Source organism: Chlorocebus sabaeus, chromosome 12 (genome assembly GCF_047675955.1).
Source record: "Chlorocebus sabaeus isolate Y175 chromosome 12, mChlSab1.0.hap1, whole genome shotgun sequence".
NCBI classification, from domain to species: domain Eukaryota; kingdom Metazoa; phylum Chordata; class Mammalia; order Primates; family Cercopithecidae; genus Chlorocebus; species Chlorocebus sabaeus.
In genome coordinates this window covers 105128658-105142649 of record NC_132915.1, presented here as the reverse complement: position 1 = coordinate 105142649, position 13992 = coordinate 105128658, and the positions used below count along the sequence as shown (strand labels likewise).

The 13992-nt window shown below is 52.7% G+C and overlaps 1 protein-coding gene across 1 annotated transcript in view; it reads right to left on the bottom strand.

Moving 5' to 3' along the window:
* Positions 1 to 5893, bottom strand: part of PRRX2 (paired related homeobox 2) — a 57615-nt gene extending 51722 nt beyond the window's left edge. Inside the window, exon 1 of the mRNA XM_037994016.2 lies at positions 5396 to 5893. Coding sequence (XP_037849944.1) covers positions 5396 to 5654 — 259 coding nt within the window. The 5' untranslated portion in view covers positions 5655 to 5893. The remainder of the gene's footprint in view (positions 1 to 5395) is intronic.
* Positions 5894 to 13992: the final 8099 nt, after the last annotated feature.

Genomic DNA, 13992 nt, shown 5'->3' with positions numbered 1-13992 from the left:
GGCTCTGGAGGGACCCCTTTGTCTCTTCCTGCAAAGCCTGGCTCTGGTCTTGTGATGATGCCCTGTTTCAGCATCAGTTATAGGGAGGCCAGTTAAAAACCGAAGTCAGCCGTAGAAAACAGTATTATGGTCCCTTACGGTGGCTCACACCTGTAATCCTAGCACTTTGGGAGGCCGAGGTGGGTGGATCACCTGAGGTCAGGAGTTCCAGACCAGCCTGGCCAACAGGGCGAAACCCTATCTCTACTAAAAATACAAAAATTAGGCTGGGCGCGGTGGCTCACGCCTGTAATCCCAGCACTTTGGGAGGCCGAGTCCGGCGGATCAAAAGGTCAGGAGATCAAGACCATCCTGGCTAACAGAGTGAAACCCTGTCTCTACTAAAAATACAAAAAAATTAGCCGAGCATGGTGGCAGGCACCTGTAGTCCCAGCTACTTGGGAGGCTGAGGCAGGAGAATGGCGTGAACCGGGAAGGCGGAGGTTGCAGTGAGCCGAGATCACACCACTGCACTCCAGCCTGAACGACAGAGCAAGGCTCCATCTCAAAAAAATAAATAAAAATAAAAATACAAAAATTAGCCAAGTATGGTGGCAGGCGCCTGCAATCCTAGCTACTTGGGAGGCTAAGGCAGGAGAATCACCTGAACCCAGGGGGCAGAGGTTGCAGTGAGCCAAGATCGCACCACTGCACTCTAGCCTGGTAGATGGAGCAAGACTAAGTCAAAAAATAAAAAATTAAAAAATTAAAGGTAGAACTACCATAGGATGTAGCCATTCCAATGCTGAGTAGATACCCCAAATCATTAAAAGCAGGGACTTGAACAGATAATTGTACACCCGTGTCTACAGCGGTACTGTTCACAGTAGATGGGAACAACCCACACGTCTGTAGGTGGGTGAACGGATACAATGTGGTCCATCCTTACACTGGAATGTGATTCAGCCTTCAGAGGGAAGGAGACTCTGATGCATGCTACATGGGTGAGCCCCGCAGACGTCACTTTAAGTGAAATAAGACGATCACAGAAGGGCAAATACTGTAGGATTCCACTTATATACGAGATCCCTAGGGTAGTCAAATCCACAGAGACAGGAAGCAGACTGCTGGGTGCCAGGGGCTGGGGGAGGGGGAATGCGTGTTCAAGGGGCTGCAGTTTCAGTTTGGGAAGATGAGAAAGTTCTAGAGATGGATGGTGGTGGCGGGTGCACGACAATGTGAACAGACTTAATGCCACCAGACAGAATTCTTGTAAATGGTGAAAATGGTCAATCTGATCTTAGGCATCTTTTACCGCAATAAAAAATAATTGAAGGTAGAGGTAGATCTGCCAGTCTCGTAACTCAGGGGTCCCTTCAGACCCCGTGCTGAGCCCTGGGGACCCCCACCACAGACCAGACTCACCCCTATTAACAGATGCACCGACAGCCCCCCGAGGGCTCCCACCTCACCCTGCCTTGTCCCGTGCCTTAGATGCAAGCACTTCATCTTCCCGAATCTATGGAAAGTGAATCCACGTGGGATCCCAAAGGTTTCTCCTGCAGTGAATCCTGGGGTTTTCCAAAGCAGGTAGCAGCCCTGAGCACTGGCTGCCCAGCCTTCCCTGGCCAGAGGCCTCACCCCTGCCTGGCTCTAGGGACTTTGTTTATTTTCCCAGTGTGTCCACGTCCCTGTTTCCGCCCTGCCCACAGGAGGGAATGCTTTAAAGAAAATCTCAGTTATTAATGTGGTTTCTTTTGTTGTAAGTCATTGCAAAGGCAGCAAACCAGGGTTTGTTTTCCTAACGTGCTTGGCATAGCTCAGCGCCTGGTGCAGCCCTCAGCGTTTGACTGGGGAGGAAGGAACCCGCGACTCTGGTTTGTTCTGAGTCACCGTCGAAGCCACAGTCTTCCCGGCCATTTCTGGAGGGAGCCTGGTCTTAGAAAGTCATCGGCAGTGGCGGGCTTTATCTACTGGTGGCTTTGTGCAAACAAAAACTTTTAAATAAAAAAAAAAGTTTGAGCCTGCTATCCCACATATTAATTCCTAATTCATTGGTGTCCTCCATTAACCCTTATTTTTTTTCTTTCTTTTTTTCTTTTTCTTTTTTTTGAGACGGAGTCTCACTCTATTGCCCAGGCTGGAGTGCAATGGTACAATCTCAGCTCACTGCAACCTCTGCCGCCCGGGTTCAAGCAATTCTCCTGCCTCAGTCTCCCAAGTAGCTGGGATTATAGGCACCTGCCACCGCACCTGGCTAATTTTTGTAGTTTCAGTAGAGACGGAGTTTCACTATCTTGGCCAGGCTGATCTTGAACTCCTGACCTTGTGATCCAACTGCCTCAGCTCCCCAAAGTGCTGGGATTACAGGCGTGAGCCACCGCGCCTGGCTAACCCTTATTTTTCTTTTCTTTCTTTCTTTCTTTTTAATTTTTTTTGAGAATGAGTCTCGCTCTGTGGCCCAGGCTGGAGTACAGTGGTGCAACCTTGGCTCACTGCAAGCTCTGCCTCCCAGGTTCATGCCTTTCTCTTGCCTCAGTTTCCCAAGTAGCTGGGACTACAGGTGCCCACGACCACGCCTGGCTAATTTTTTGTATTTTCAGTAGAGACGGGGCTTCACTGTGTTGGCCAGTATGGTCTCAATCTCCTGACTTCGTGATCCACCCATCTCAGCCTCCCAAAGGGCTGGGATTGCAAGTGTGAGCCACTGCGCGCCCAGCTAAACCCTTATTTTTGTAGTGGGGGCACTCTCTCTTTGGTGTTTTGTTTTGTTTTTTTTGTTTTTTTTTGAGATGCAGTCTCATTCTGTTGCCCAGGCTGGAGTGTGCAGTGGTGCAATCTTGGCTCACTGCAACCTCCACCTCCCGGGTTCAAGCGATTCTCCTGTCTCAGCTTCTCCAGTAGCTGAGATTACAGGCATGCACCACCACGCCTGGCTAATTTTGTATTTTCAGTAGAGATGGGGTTTCACCATGTTAGCCAGACTGGTCTCAAACTCCTGACCTCTAGTGATCCACCCACCTCAGCCTCCAAAAGCACTGGGGTTATAGGTGTGAGCCGCCACCAACGGCCAGACCATCTCTTTCTCTGGACCTGAAAACAACTCCAAGAGCCAACAGAAAACCCACCTCCAAGCATGTCTGGATCCCTGGTGAGGGGCTGGGCTCTTCCTGTATGTCTGGGACTGGAGGATGATGCCGCAGCCCAAGACCCAGCCCACTGGACTGGGGTCTGCAGTCCCAGCAAGCCCAGCGAGGTTTGGCTGCCCGCTTTCAAAGGGTCCAGGATGGGGAAAGAGGGGTCCCATCTCCCCCACCTTTGGAGCCTTCAGGACTTGGGAGTCCACAGCAAGTGGCAGTGGTGGGGTCATCTGACTCAGAGGGATGAGTGGGGAACTGGCGCCTGTCCCGCAGTCCCCTCTCTCCACCTTCTGCCTGCAGACCCAGATCCAGACCACACCCCTGGCGGAGGCCAGGGACTCTCCCTGCCAGGGCTCCATCGTCCTCAGGGCAGAGCTAGGTAGCGTCCAAGACAGGGGCCAGCCCAAGAGCGCCTCCTGGAGCCTGGCTCAGATGCTATCCCACCTGATCCCACACCCAGTGTGTCGCAAGCATGCCTGAGTACCCCCAGTGTGCCCATGCCCCTTCTTAGGAGAAGGCCTGGAGGCCTCACGGGCTCTCCAGGAGAGCTAGCCCCAGGTGGCTAACTCACTGCACACCCAGCTGCCCGGAGGCTGCCAAGGGCCTTGTCTAGGTGCCCACATCCCTAGTTGACACTAGCCGTTCTGGGATCCCCGGGGAAACCCGCCACCAGAGACCTTCCACACTGTGTCCGGGAAAATCACGACCTTCCCTGTCTGTCCCCACAGCAGGGTTAGGGCAGAAATGGGCATCCTGTCCCCTGGCCAGGACTGGAGGGCAAGACACCCTTGGCCCCTTTCCTTCCCTCCTCACCCCTCTCTCCTCTCCTTTCCTTCCTCTTCCTCTCTCCTCCTTCTCTCCCTCCTTTCCTTGTCTTCCCCCTTCCTTCTTTCCCTTCACCTTCAAGTTGTTCCTCCTTCTCTTCCCAACCCCTGGAGTCTCCCTTCATCAGGGTAAAACTGGGACCTCTCCTCTGTCCTGGGGTTGCAGGGCCGGCTGAGAGCCGCTGAGGTCCTCAAATGACCTTGGGCCGGCAGGGCATTCCCCCAGCACAAACCAGAGGGCACCTGCTTTCCTCCGGGCCAGAGTCAACATCTCCCTCCCCTTTTCCACTGGGGAGTTAAACCCCAACTCCTGGGAGGTCTGCTGGCTTCACACTCACCCCAGAGGGTGCAGCCAGCAGCCAGTCCACTGGGGCCGGTGAGTGGTGGCCACTGCCGTGAGGGAGCCAGTGGCTTCATCTCAGCCACAGGCTGGCAGCAGCTGGGTGCACTCAGAAGGTGCCCAGTGAAAGGTAGGCGTGCCGCAGGTGGACGCACATGGTTTCAGACTAGGTCGCAGCCACCTCTGTTTTCCCTGCACCTCCTGTCTCTGAAAAGCCGAGGAACGCAGCCACCAGCCTGGACACCCTGAGACCTGGAGGCTGGTGCAGGGAACAGTGTCCCCAGGAGCGGGTGGGAGGGCTGCTGGAATCAGGCGGGCACACTTCAAGGACCCAGAGCCCCCAGCAGGCCGGCCCCAGAGCTAGGGGACAGGGGCCTGGTTTCGGATAACCCGGCCCCCATCCTCAGTATGTGTTGAGCTGCGAGGACTCCGGTCCTCCCCTCCCCCGCTGAACCGTCCAGGGCTGGGGCCTTTCCTTTTTCTCCATCTTCTCCCAGTCCCTCCCCTTCTTACCAAGGGCTCAGGACCCTGCCATCCTGTGTCACTTTTTGAAAAAGGCCACTTGGGTGGGTTGTTTGTTTTTAAAGCTCCTTCCTGATGACCTTTGACCTCCGCAGGGGAAGAGAGGCCTGGCTGGGCCGTTCCACCGAGGCAGCTGCTCCCGGGGCAAACTGGAGGGTGGGGGTAGGCAGGCACCCTCGCCCCCCAAAGAGCCCGACTTAAGACCGAGGAGGAGCTGGGGCGGCGCTCGCTCGTGCCGGAGGGGGCGGGTTTGAAACCCCAACGTGCAGCTCAGCGGCTTTGCCCTACTCAGGTCCCGGTTTCCCCAGTTGTAACGCGGCAGCAGCCACACCCACTTCCCAGGCTGTTGGGGAGCCGAGCACCGGGGAGCGAAGGCAGCGCACTTCCCCGTGGGGACGCACCCCAAGACCCGAAGAGGGTCCCCATCCCCCAGCCCCGAGTGCTGGTCAACCGCCGCCCACCGTCACTTACACGCGCCCCCGGAGGTCCCACCGCCGACCACGCGCCCTGCATCTTCGCCCGCCCCGCGCCGGCTCCCCGGGCCCCGCGCCCCGGCCCCACCGCCCCCGTCCCTGGCCGGCCGCACTCACCGTCCTGCGGCGCCGCCTCGCTGCCGCTGCTGCCCCCGGACGGCTCCCGTGCTGCGCCCTCCCGCGCCTCGGCCCTGGCCCCGGGGCGTGCCGCCAACCGCCCGGCCGCCGCCACCTCCTCCAGGTCCAGGAGGTGGCTCACCGAGAAGTTCTTGCGTGCCTGGGCGCAGTCGCCCGGCCCCAGCGCGGGTGGCGGCGGCGGCGGCCCCGGGCCCAGCGCCGGCTTGTCCAGGGCGAAGGCGGCGGCCGCGCTGTCCATGCCCGCGAGCGGCCCCGGGGGGGCCGGCGGGGGTCTCGGGCGCGGGTCCCAGGAAGCGTCGCGGGCGCGGGTCGGAGCGAGCGCCCCGGCCGCCCCGCGCTCTGCCCAGCTCCCGCCGCCTCCTGGCTCCGCGGCCCGCCCGGCGCTGACGTCGGGGAAACAAACTTTCCGCCCTCCCCTTCTTAGCCACGGCCGCTGGCTCGAGAGCCGCTGGTGCACGCGCTGCGCCGGCCACACGCCCCTTCTTGAAGCAAACCTCGCCCTCCGTCCTCTCCTCCGCCCCCTCCTCCCCGCGCGCCTCGCCCGCCCCCACCCCGGCTGCTGGCGCTGGGGGAGGGGAAGGGGTGTCCTCCCTTCACCCTCCCCACCCACTTTTTAGGGAGTGGGAGGTTCCGTGTTTTGTCGTTTTCCATCCCCCAAGTGTCTGGGAGGTGATGGCAGAGGGATTCCCCTCCTCCATTTACAATCGCCTCCGCAGGTGGAGGGGGTGGCCCAGAGACAACGGGGAAGAGCCCCCAACTCCCAGCTCCAGCCTCACTCCCCCCAGCGCCCCCAACAACGGCCCCGCCTGCCCGCGCTGGCCAAGAGAGCTCTGTGCACTCCACCCGCCCCAAGGCTGTCTCTCCCAGCAAGCAGCGCATCCTCAGGCTCCTGGGGTGTACGCGACCCCCGCCCACCCCGCCTCTCCCCCGCTGCTCCCTGACAGGTCCCCACACACCCACACACCCGGTGCCCACCCCCCCGGAAGGCCCCAGGCCCTTCCCCAAGGAAAACCAAGCGGGGAGGCAGGCGCTTCGCTGCAGATTCCTAGCGCACACACAGAGGACAGCCGGGTTGAGACGGGTGACAGGAAAGAAAGACGCAGATTAGGCGTCCGCTCTTATTTTTGTTTTGTTTTTCAGTGAAAGCACAGAAAAGATGTGCGGAGTGAGCAGAGCTGAGACCCTAAGCCCCCCGGATGCCACGGCTCTTTCTCCAGGGCAGCCGCTCACCGGCCCATCCCTCTGTCGCCCTCACTACCAGGCATAAAGTCACCTCAGCCAAAGTCGCCACCGGAGGAAGCCTTCAGGACATCCCTTCCCGGCTCCCACATGGAAAACCGGCCCACACACATCCCTGAAAGCCCGCGGACCATTATTTTTTTATTTGTTATTTTTATGTATTATTTATTTACTTGTTTATTTATTTATTTTTGAGACAAGAGTCAGACTCTGTCCCCCAGGCTGGAGTGCCGTGGCGCAATCTCGGCTCACTGCAACCTCCGCCTCCTGAGTTCAAGTGATTCTTCTGCCTCAGCCTCCCCGAGTAGCTGGGATTACAGGTGTGCATCACCATGGCCGGCTAATTTTTGTATTTTTAGTAGAGGAGGGGTTTCGCCGTGTTGGCCAGGCTGGTTTCCAACGTCTGACCTCAGGTGATCCACCTGCCTCGGCCTCCCACAGTGCTGGGATTACAGGCGTGAGCCTCCGCGCTGATCGGAAACACTATTTTTAAGGAAAGCCTACCAATAGGTTAATCCTCACAGCGTGACTCGCTTGTGTTCCCCCCCCACTCCGGAAAGGAATCGCCCTCAAAATGAGGCCGAGTAGGCCGGGCACAGTGGCTCACGCCTCTAATGCCAGCACTGTGGGACTCCGAGGGGGGAGTGGATCACCTGAGGTCAGGAGTTCGAGACCAGCCTGACCAACATGATGAAACCCTGTCTTTTCTAAAGATAATAATTTTAAAAAATTAGCTGGGCATGGTGGCAGGCGCCTGTAATCCCAGCTACTGGGGAGGTTGAGGCAGGAGAATCGCTTGAACCTGGGAGGTGAAGGTTGCAGTGAGCCGAGATCACGCCATTGCACTCCAGCCTGGGCAACAAGAGTGAAACTCCCTCTCAAAAATATATATAAATTAATTAAATGAAAGAAAAAATAATAATTAAAAATGTGAGGCCGAGTGTCCCCAAAGTGTCTTTAGCCACAGCAATCCGTGCAGGCGCACACATGGGTAGGGAGGGTTTGGAGGTGACGGGGTTCTCCTTCCTTGGACCTCTGCCCCAAGGAGTGTCCAGCAAGAAAGGCCGGCAAAGAGACCAGTCTCCCTCATCCTAGGTGGCTGGCAGGAGCCCAGTCTGGGCTCCAGGGCATACCCTGTGCTGCCCACAGTGTGTGTGGCTGAACCACTTTCTGAGGAACTGAGCAGAGTGGGGCCACTACTGGGCTCAGGGTGTCTGGGAGGACCCTGCCCCTGCACCCAGCAAAAACACGCAGAGTGAAGGGGTCTTACCCAGGAAAAGGACAGCCCACCGATTGGAGGCTTCATCCCAGAGGCAGAACAGCTTTGTGTTGGAGATGAGGTTCCAGCCCCAGCTATGTCCTGTAATGCCATGTGGCCTCCAATTCAGCACCTTGGCCGGGCACGGTGCCTCACGTCTATAAACCCAACACTTTGGGAGGCTGAGGTAGGTGGATCACCTGAGGTCAGGAGTTCAAGACCAGCCTGGCCAACATGGTGAAACCCCATCTCTACTAAAGGCACAAAAATTAGCTGGGCATGGTGGCATGCACTTGTAATCCCAGCTACTCGGGAGGCTGAGGCAGGAGAATTGCTTGAACCCAGGAGGCGGAGGTTGCAGTGAGCCGAGATGGTGCCACTGCACTCCAGCCTGGGCAACAAGGGCAAAATTCCATCTCAAAAAAAAAAAAAAAAAAAAAAAAAATTGGCACCTCCCCTCTCCAAGCCCCAGCTCCCTACCAGTAGAAAAGGTGTAACGAAGAGCCTGTCTCCTGGGCACAATGGGGACTCCATAGTAGGTGAACTCCTGGGCCCATGGCCTCGAACACACAGAGAATGACAGATGGGAAAACTGAGGCCAAAAAGAAGGTGAAAGCTCTTCTAGAGCTGGGAGAATCATGGAAATAGTTTGGTCTAAGCCCTTTTGTTTTACAGATGGGCAATGCGAGGCCCAGAGCCGGGAAGTGCAGTGTTCTGATCTCTCGGCATGGCCAGTGGCCACACTGGCTTCTTCCACTCACTCCTGCAGTTACTCATCCTACACATGTTGAGAGGTAACTCCATCTCTGAAGCATGATGGCTGTCTGGCACCAGCCTGCTGGGTGTAGATCAAGACCTTGCCTGATCTTTGAGCAATCTACTTAGCCTCTTTATCTTAGGGGCCTCAAATGTAAAATGAGCTGACTGGGTGTGCTGGCTCAGGCCTATAATCCCAGCACTTTGGGAGGCTGAGGTAGGAGGATCATTTGAGCCCAGGAATACAAGACCAGCCTGGGCAACATAGTGGGACCCTTATCTCTAGAAAAAAAAAAAATAGCTGGCATGTAGTCTCCAGCTACTTGGAGGCTGAGATTGGAGGATTGCTTGAGCCTGGGAGGTTGAGGCTATAGTGAGCTGGGATGGCACCACTGCACTCTAGCCTGGGCATCAGAGTGAGACCCTATCTCAAAAAAAGAAAAAAAGAAAATGAGCTGTTAGGAGGATTAAATAAGCTGATGTATAAATAAAGGATACCTGGTACCTAATGAACATTTAATACATGTTAACAGTGATTATTTTTTCAACATCTGGCTGGGTGTGGTGGCTCATGCCTGCAATCCCAGCACTTTGGGAGGCTGAGGCGGGCAGATCACCTGAGGTCAGGAGTTTGAGACCAGCCTGGCCAACATGGTGAAACCCCGTCTCTACTAAAAATACAAAAAATTAGCTGGGCGTGGTGGCGGGTGCCTGTAATCCCAGCTACCCGGGAGACTGAGGCAGGAAAATCTCTTGAACCCGGGAGGCAGAGGTTGCAGTGATGCAAGCTCTCACCATTGCACTCCAGCCTGGGCAACAAGAGTGAAACTCTGTCTTAAAAAATAAATAAATACATAAATACGTAAAATAGATAAAATAAACATATGTTCTGAGAAGTAGACAGGGCAGGGATGGTGAACTCAGACTCTGCAGCTGAGGGACATGGGTGTGAGTCTACCCACTGCCATTTACTGGCTGCATGGCCTTGAATATGTCCCTTGCTCATCCTGAGTCTGTCTCATTGTCTGTAAAATAGGGATAGTAGAAGAACCAATCCAAAGCATTCTTGTGGATTTGCCATCATTATTGTTGCTGCCCATTCCCTTGCCCAGCCTGGGGGTGAGAGTTGGGGTTGGAGCAGGGATGGCAGGGTGGGGCAAGGGGCACAGGCTGCTGCACTATGCAATAAGACAAAGCAGTAAGACAAGAAAAATGAATGAACTAAAAAGAATTCAAATATATCTTTGTAGCTTATCTCTCTATATATAGATAGATGAAGAAAGTACTATAGTATACAGTCCTACATATAGTTTTATGTTTAGGATTGTATACTATAGTCCTATGTTATAAAGGTGGAAGTATGTTTACCACCTGTTTTATAACCTGCTGAGCATGAGCGTCAGCTCTGATCCAGCCTGGGAATACACCCAAGGAAACTTCAGAGAACCCCAGGAGGGCAGAACTCAGGGACTCATCACCCCAAAGGGATATGGCTAAAAATAAATCATTTAATAATGATTTTGATATATCTGAGAGGCTAACACAGAAGAGGAAATGGAGGGCAAATAGGATTCCCATTCGGAACCTCTCAGATCAACTTGTGGTTACTGAGCTGAGCACTGCAGCCAGCCGGGGAGAAAGGGAAGGGAAATCAAGAGGGCCCCTGCTCACCAGACGGGATTCATGGAGAAGGAGCTGATTATTTACTGGTGGTTCCATCTGAGGCTAAGTTCTAGGTCTGACCTTCAGTGAAAACTCATATTTGCCTCAAAAGCTCACATGTTAAAAATGAAAAGGTAACTTTTCTTATTGCAGAAGTAATATGTTATGGTTGAAATTTTAGAAAGCATCATTAGGATTAAGAGAATAAAAATCACCTATAACCCATTCCTAAAGGGCCTTAACACACACAGGAGGCATTCAAGACTTTTTCTTTCTTTCTTTCTTTCTTTTTTTTTTTTTTTTTTGAGATAGAGTTTTGCTCTTGTTGCCCAGGCTGGAGTGCAGTGGCGCAATCTCGGCAAACTGCAACCTCTGCCTCCCAGGTTCGAGCGATTCCCCTACCTCAGCCTCCCGAGTAGCTGAGATTATGGGCATACACCACCATGTCCAGCTAATTTTTGTTATTTTTTTACTAGAGATGGGGTTTCTCCATGTTGGTCAGGCTGGTCTTGAACTCCTGACCTCAGGTGATCTGCCCACCTCGTCTTCCCAAAGTGCTGAGATTACAGGTGTGAGCCACCACACCCAGTCACTGTGGGCTTCCATTAAGGCTCCTAAACTCTTTAGACTTCAGTTTCCCCATTTTCTTTTTCCTTTTCTTTTCTCCTTCTTTTTTTTTTTTTTCTTGAGCAATATCTCACTCTGTCTCTGTCATCCAGGCTGGAGTGCAATGGTGCCATCTCAGCTCACTGCAACATCTGCCTCCCCAGTTCAAGCGATTCTCCTGCCTCAGCCTCCCCAGTAGCTGAGATTATGGGCATACATTACCACGCGTGACTGATTTTTATATTTTTTAGTACAGACAGGGTTTCTCCATGTTGGTCAGGCTGGTCTCGAACTCCTGACCTCAGGTGATCTGCCCACCTCGGCCACTCAAAATGCTTGGATTACAGGCATGAGCCACCACGCCCGGCTTCAAGACATATTTTTAAATTTGGTTTAATGAAAGGGGTTGGAGATAATCATCTTATTTATTCAATATTGAATTGAAGGCCTAGAAAAAGCAATAAGACAAGAAAAAGGAATGAGGTAAAAGTAATTTGAGTCTAACTTTGTAGTTTATCTCTATATATCTCGATAGATGAAGAAAGATAGTCCTATAGTATAAAGTCCTAAATATAGGATTGTGTACTACAGTCCTATATTATAAAAGTGGAAGTATGTTTACCTCCTGTTTTCTTTCCTTGTCCTCAAATAGTCCATTCACCACTATTTTTAATGAAAGCCTAGCAATACATTATTCCTTATTGCTATACATGCACAGTTATTTTCTTAAGAATAAATACGTAGAATAGGGTGTGGTGGGCAAATAATGACCTTCCAAAGGTGTTTATATCATAATCCCTGGGACCCGTGAATGTGTTAAAGGGGAATTAAGGTAACAGATGGAATTAAGGCTGCCTATTGGCTGACTTTAACACTGGGAGATTGTTTTGGATTATCTAGCTGGTGGGCCCCATGTAGTAATCACAAGTGGAAAAGGGAGGCAGCAGAGTTGGTGTCAGAGTGATGTAATGTGAGAAAGACTTTGTTGGCTGTTGCTGGCTTTGAAGATGGAGGAAGGCAGCCACAAGCCAAGGAATGCAGGCAGCCTCTAGGAGCTGGAAAAAGCAGGAAACAGGATCCAGAAGGAGCAGCCCTGCTAGCACCTGGATCGTAGCCCGGGACTTCTGATCCCAAGAAAGCTAAGATAATCAATATGTGATTTATTTATTTATTTATTTATTTATTTATTTATTTTTGAGACAGAGCGAGCGCTCTGTTGCCCAGGCTTGAGTGCAGTGGCATGATCTCGGCTCACTGTAACCTCTGCCTCCTGGGTTCCAGGGATTCTTGTGCCTCAGCCTGCCCGGTAGCTGGGATTACAGGCGTGCTTCACCATGCCTGGATAATTTTTGTAATTTTAGTAGAGACAGGGTTTCACCATGTTGACCAGGCTGGTCTCGAACTCCTGACCTCAAGTGATCCACCCGCCTCGGCCTCCCAAAGTGCTGGGATTACACGCATGAGCCACCACGCCTGGCCCTATTTGTGTTTTTAAAATCATAGGTTTGTGATAAGTTGTTGTTTTGTTTTGTTTTGAGACAAAGTCTCATTTCATTGCTCAGGCTGGAGCGCAGTGGTGTGATCATACCTCACTGCAGCCTTGACTTCCCAGGGCCCAGGCCATCCTCCCACCTCAGCCTCCAGAGTAGCTGGGACTAAGGTGCAGGCCCCCACACCTGACTAATTTTTTGTAGGGATAGGGTTTCACCACGTTGCCCAGGCTGATCTCAAGCTCCTGGTCTCAAGTAATGCACCCACCTCAGCCTCCCAAAGTGCTGAGATTACAGTTGTGAGCCACCTCACCAGCCTGTGATAAGTTGTAACAAAAAATAGAAAACTAACACACTGGGCTGGGTGTGGTGGCTCACGCCTGTAATCCCAGCACTTTGGGAGGCTGAGGCGGGTGGATTGCCTGAGCTCAGGAGTTCAAGAACAGCCTGGGCTACATGGTGAAACTCCGCCTCCATTAAAAATACAAAAAATTAGCCGGGCGTGGAGGCGTGAACCTGTCGTCCCAGCTACTCAGGAGGCTGAGGCAGGAGAATTGCTTGAACCTGGGAGGTGGAGGTTGAAGTGAGCCAAGATTGCACCACTGCACTCTAGTCTGGTGACAGAGCAAGACTCCATCTCAAAACAAACAAACAAACAAAAAAACACAAACACACTCGGTCAAAGATTCTGCACAGATTAAAGACTTTTGATAATATTACTGCTTTGTCTTCAGAAAGGTTGTATCAACTTCTATTCCTGGCAGCTTCTCTGAATCCTTGCTAGCACAAGCTACTACAATTTACTTTAAATTTCAAAAGGTATTTCTCTGTTTCAATCTGCATATCTGGAGTTATTGCTAAAGGTAAGTGTCTGATATTTAATGGCCACTTGCGTTTCTCATTTGTGAAATGTCTGTTTATATTCACTACCCATTTTATTTTATTTTATTGAGATGAGATGAAGTCTCACTCTGTTACCCAGGCTGGAGGGCAAAAGGGAAATCTCAGCTCCTGAAACCTCCGCCTCCTGGGTTCAAGCGACTATTGTGCCTCAGCCTCCTGAGTAGCTGGGCTTACAGGCACACACCACCACCACACCTGGCTTTTTTTTTTTTTTTTTAGTACAGACAGGGTATCGCCATGTTGGCCAGGCTGGTCTTGAACTCCTGACCTCAAGTGATCCATCTGCCTTGGCCTCCCAAAGTGCTGGGATTACAGGTGTGAGACACCACACCCGACCTCACTACTGATTTTCCACTGGAACAATTCTCTATTTCTTACTGAGTTATATTAGTGTCATTCTTTAACCATCACAACCTCTGCAAGACACTTGATTGTCAATGACTCAAGGACTAGGCCCATTTCACAGATGGGGAAACAGAGACCAAGGACAAGATGGAATCCTGCAGCCCTTCTGGTTCAGTTGATCAGCCCCTGTGGCCACAGACCTAAGATCCTGTTCTGAAGAAGGCAGTTGAGCAAGGATGGGGCACAAAGGCACACAGGCGAAGTCGTGCTCACTGCTGTGTGTCTGGAGAATCGTAAACACCGCAGGCTGATGTGAC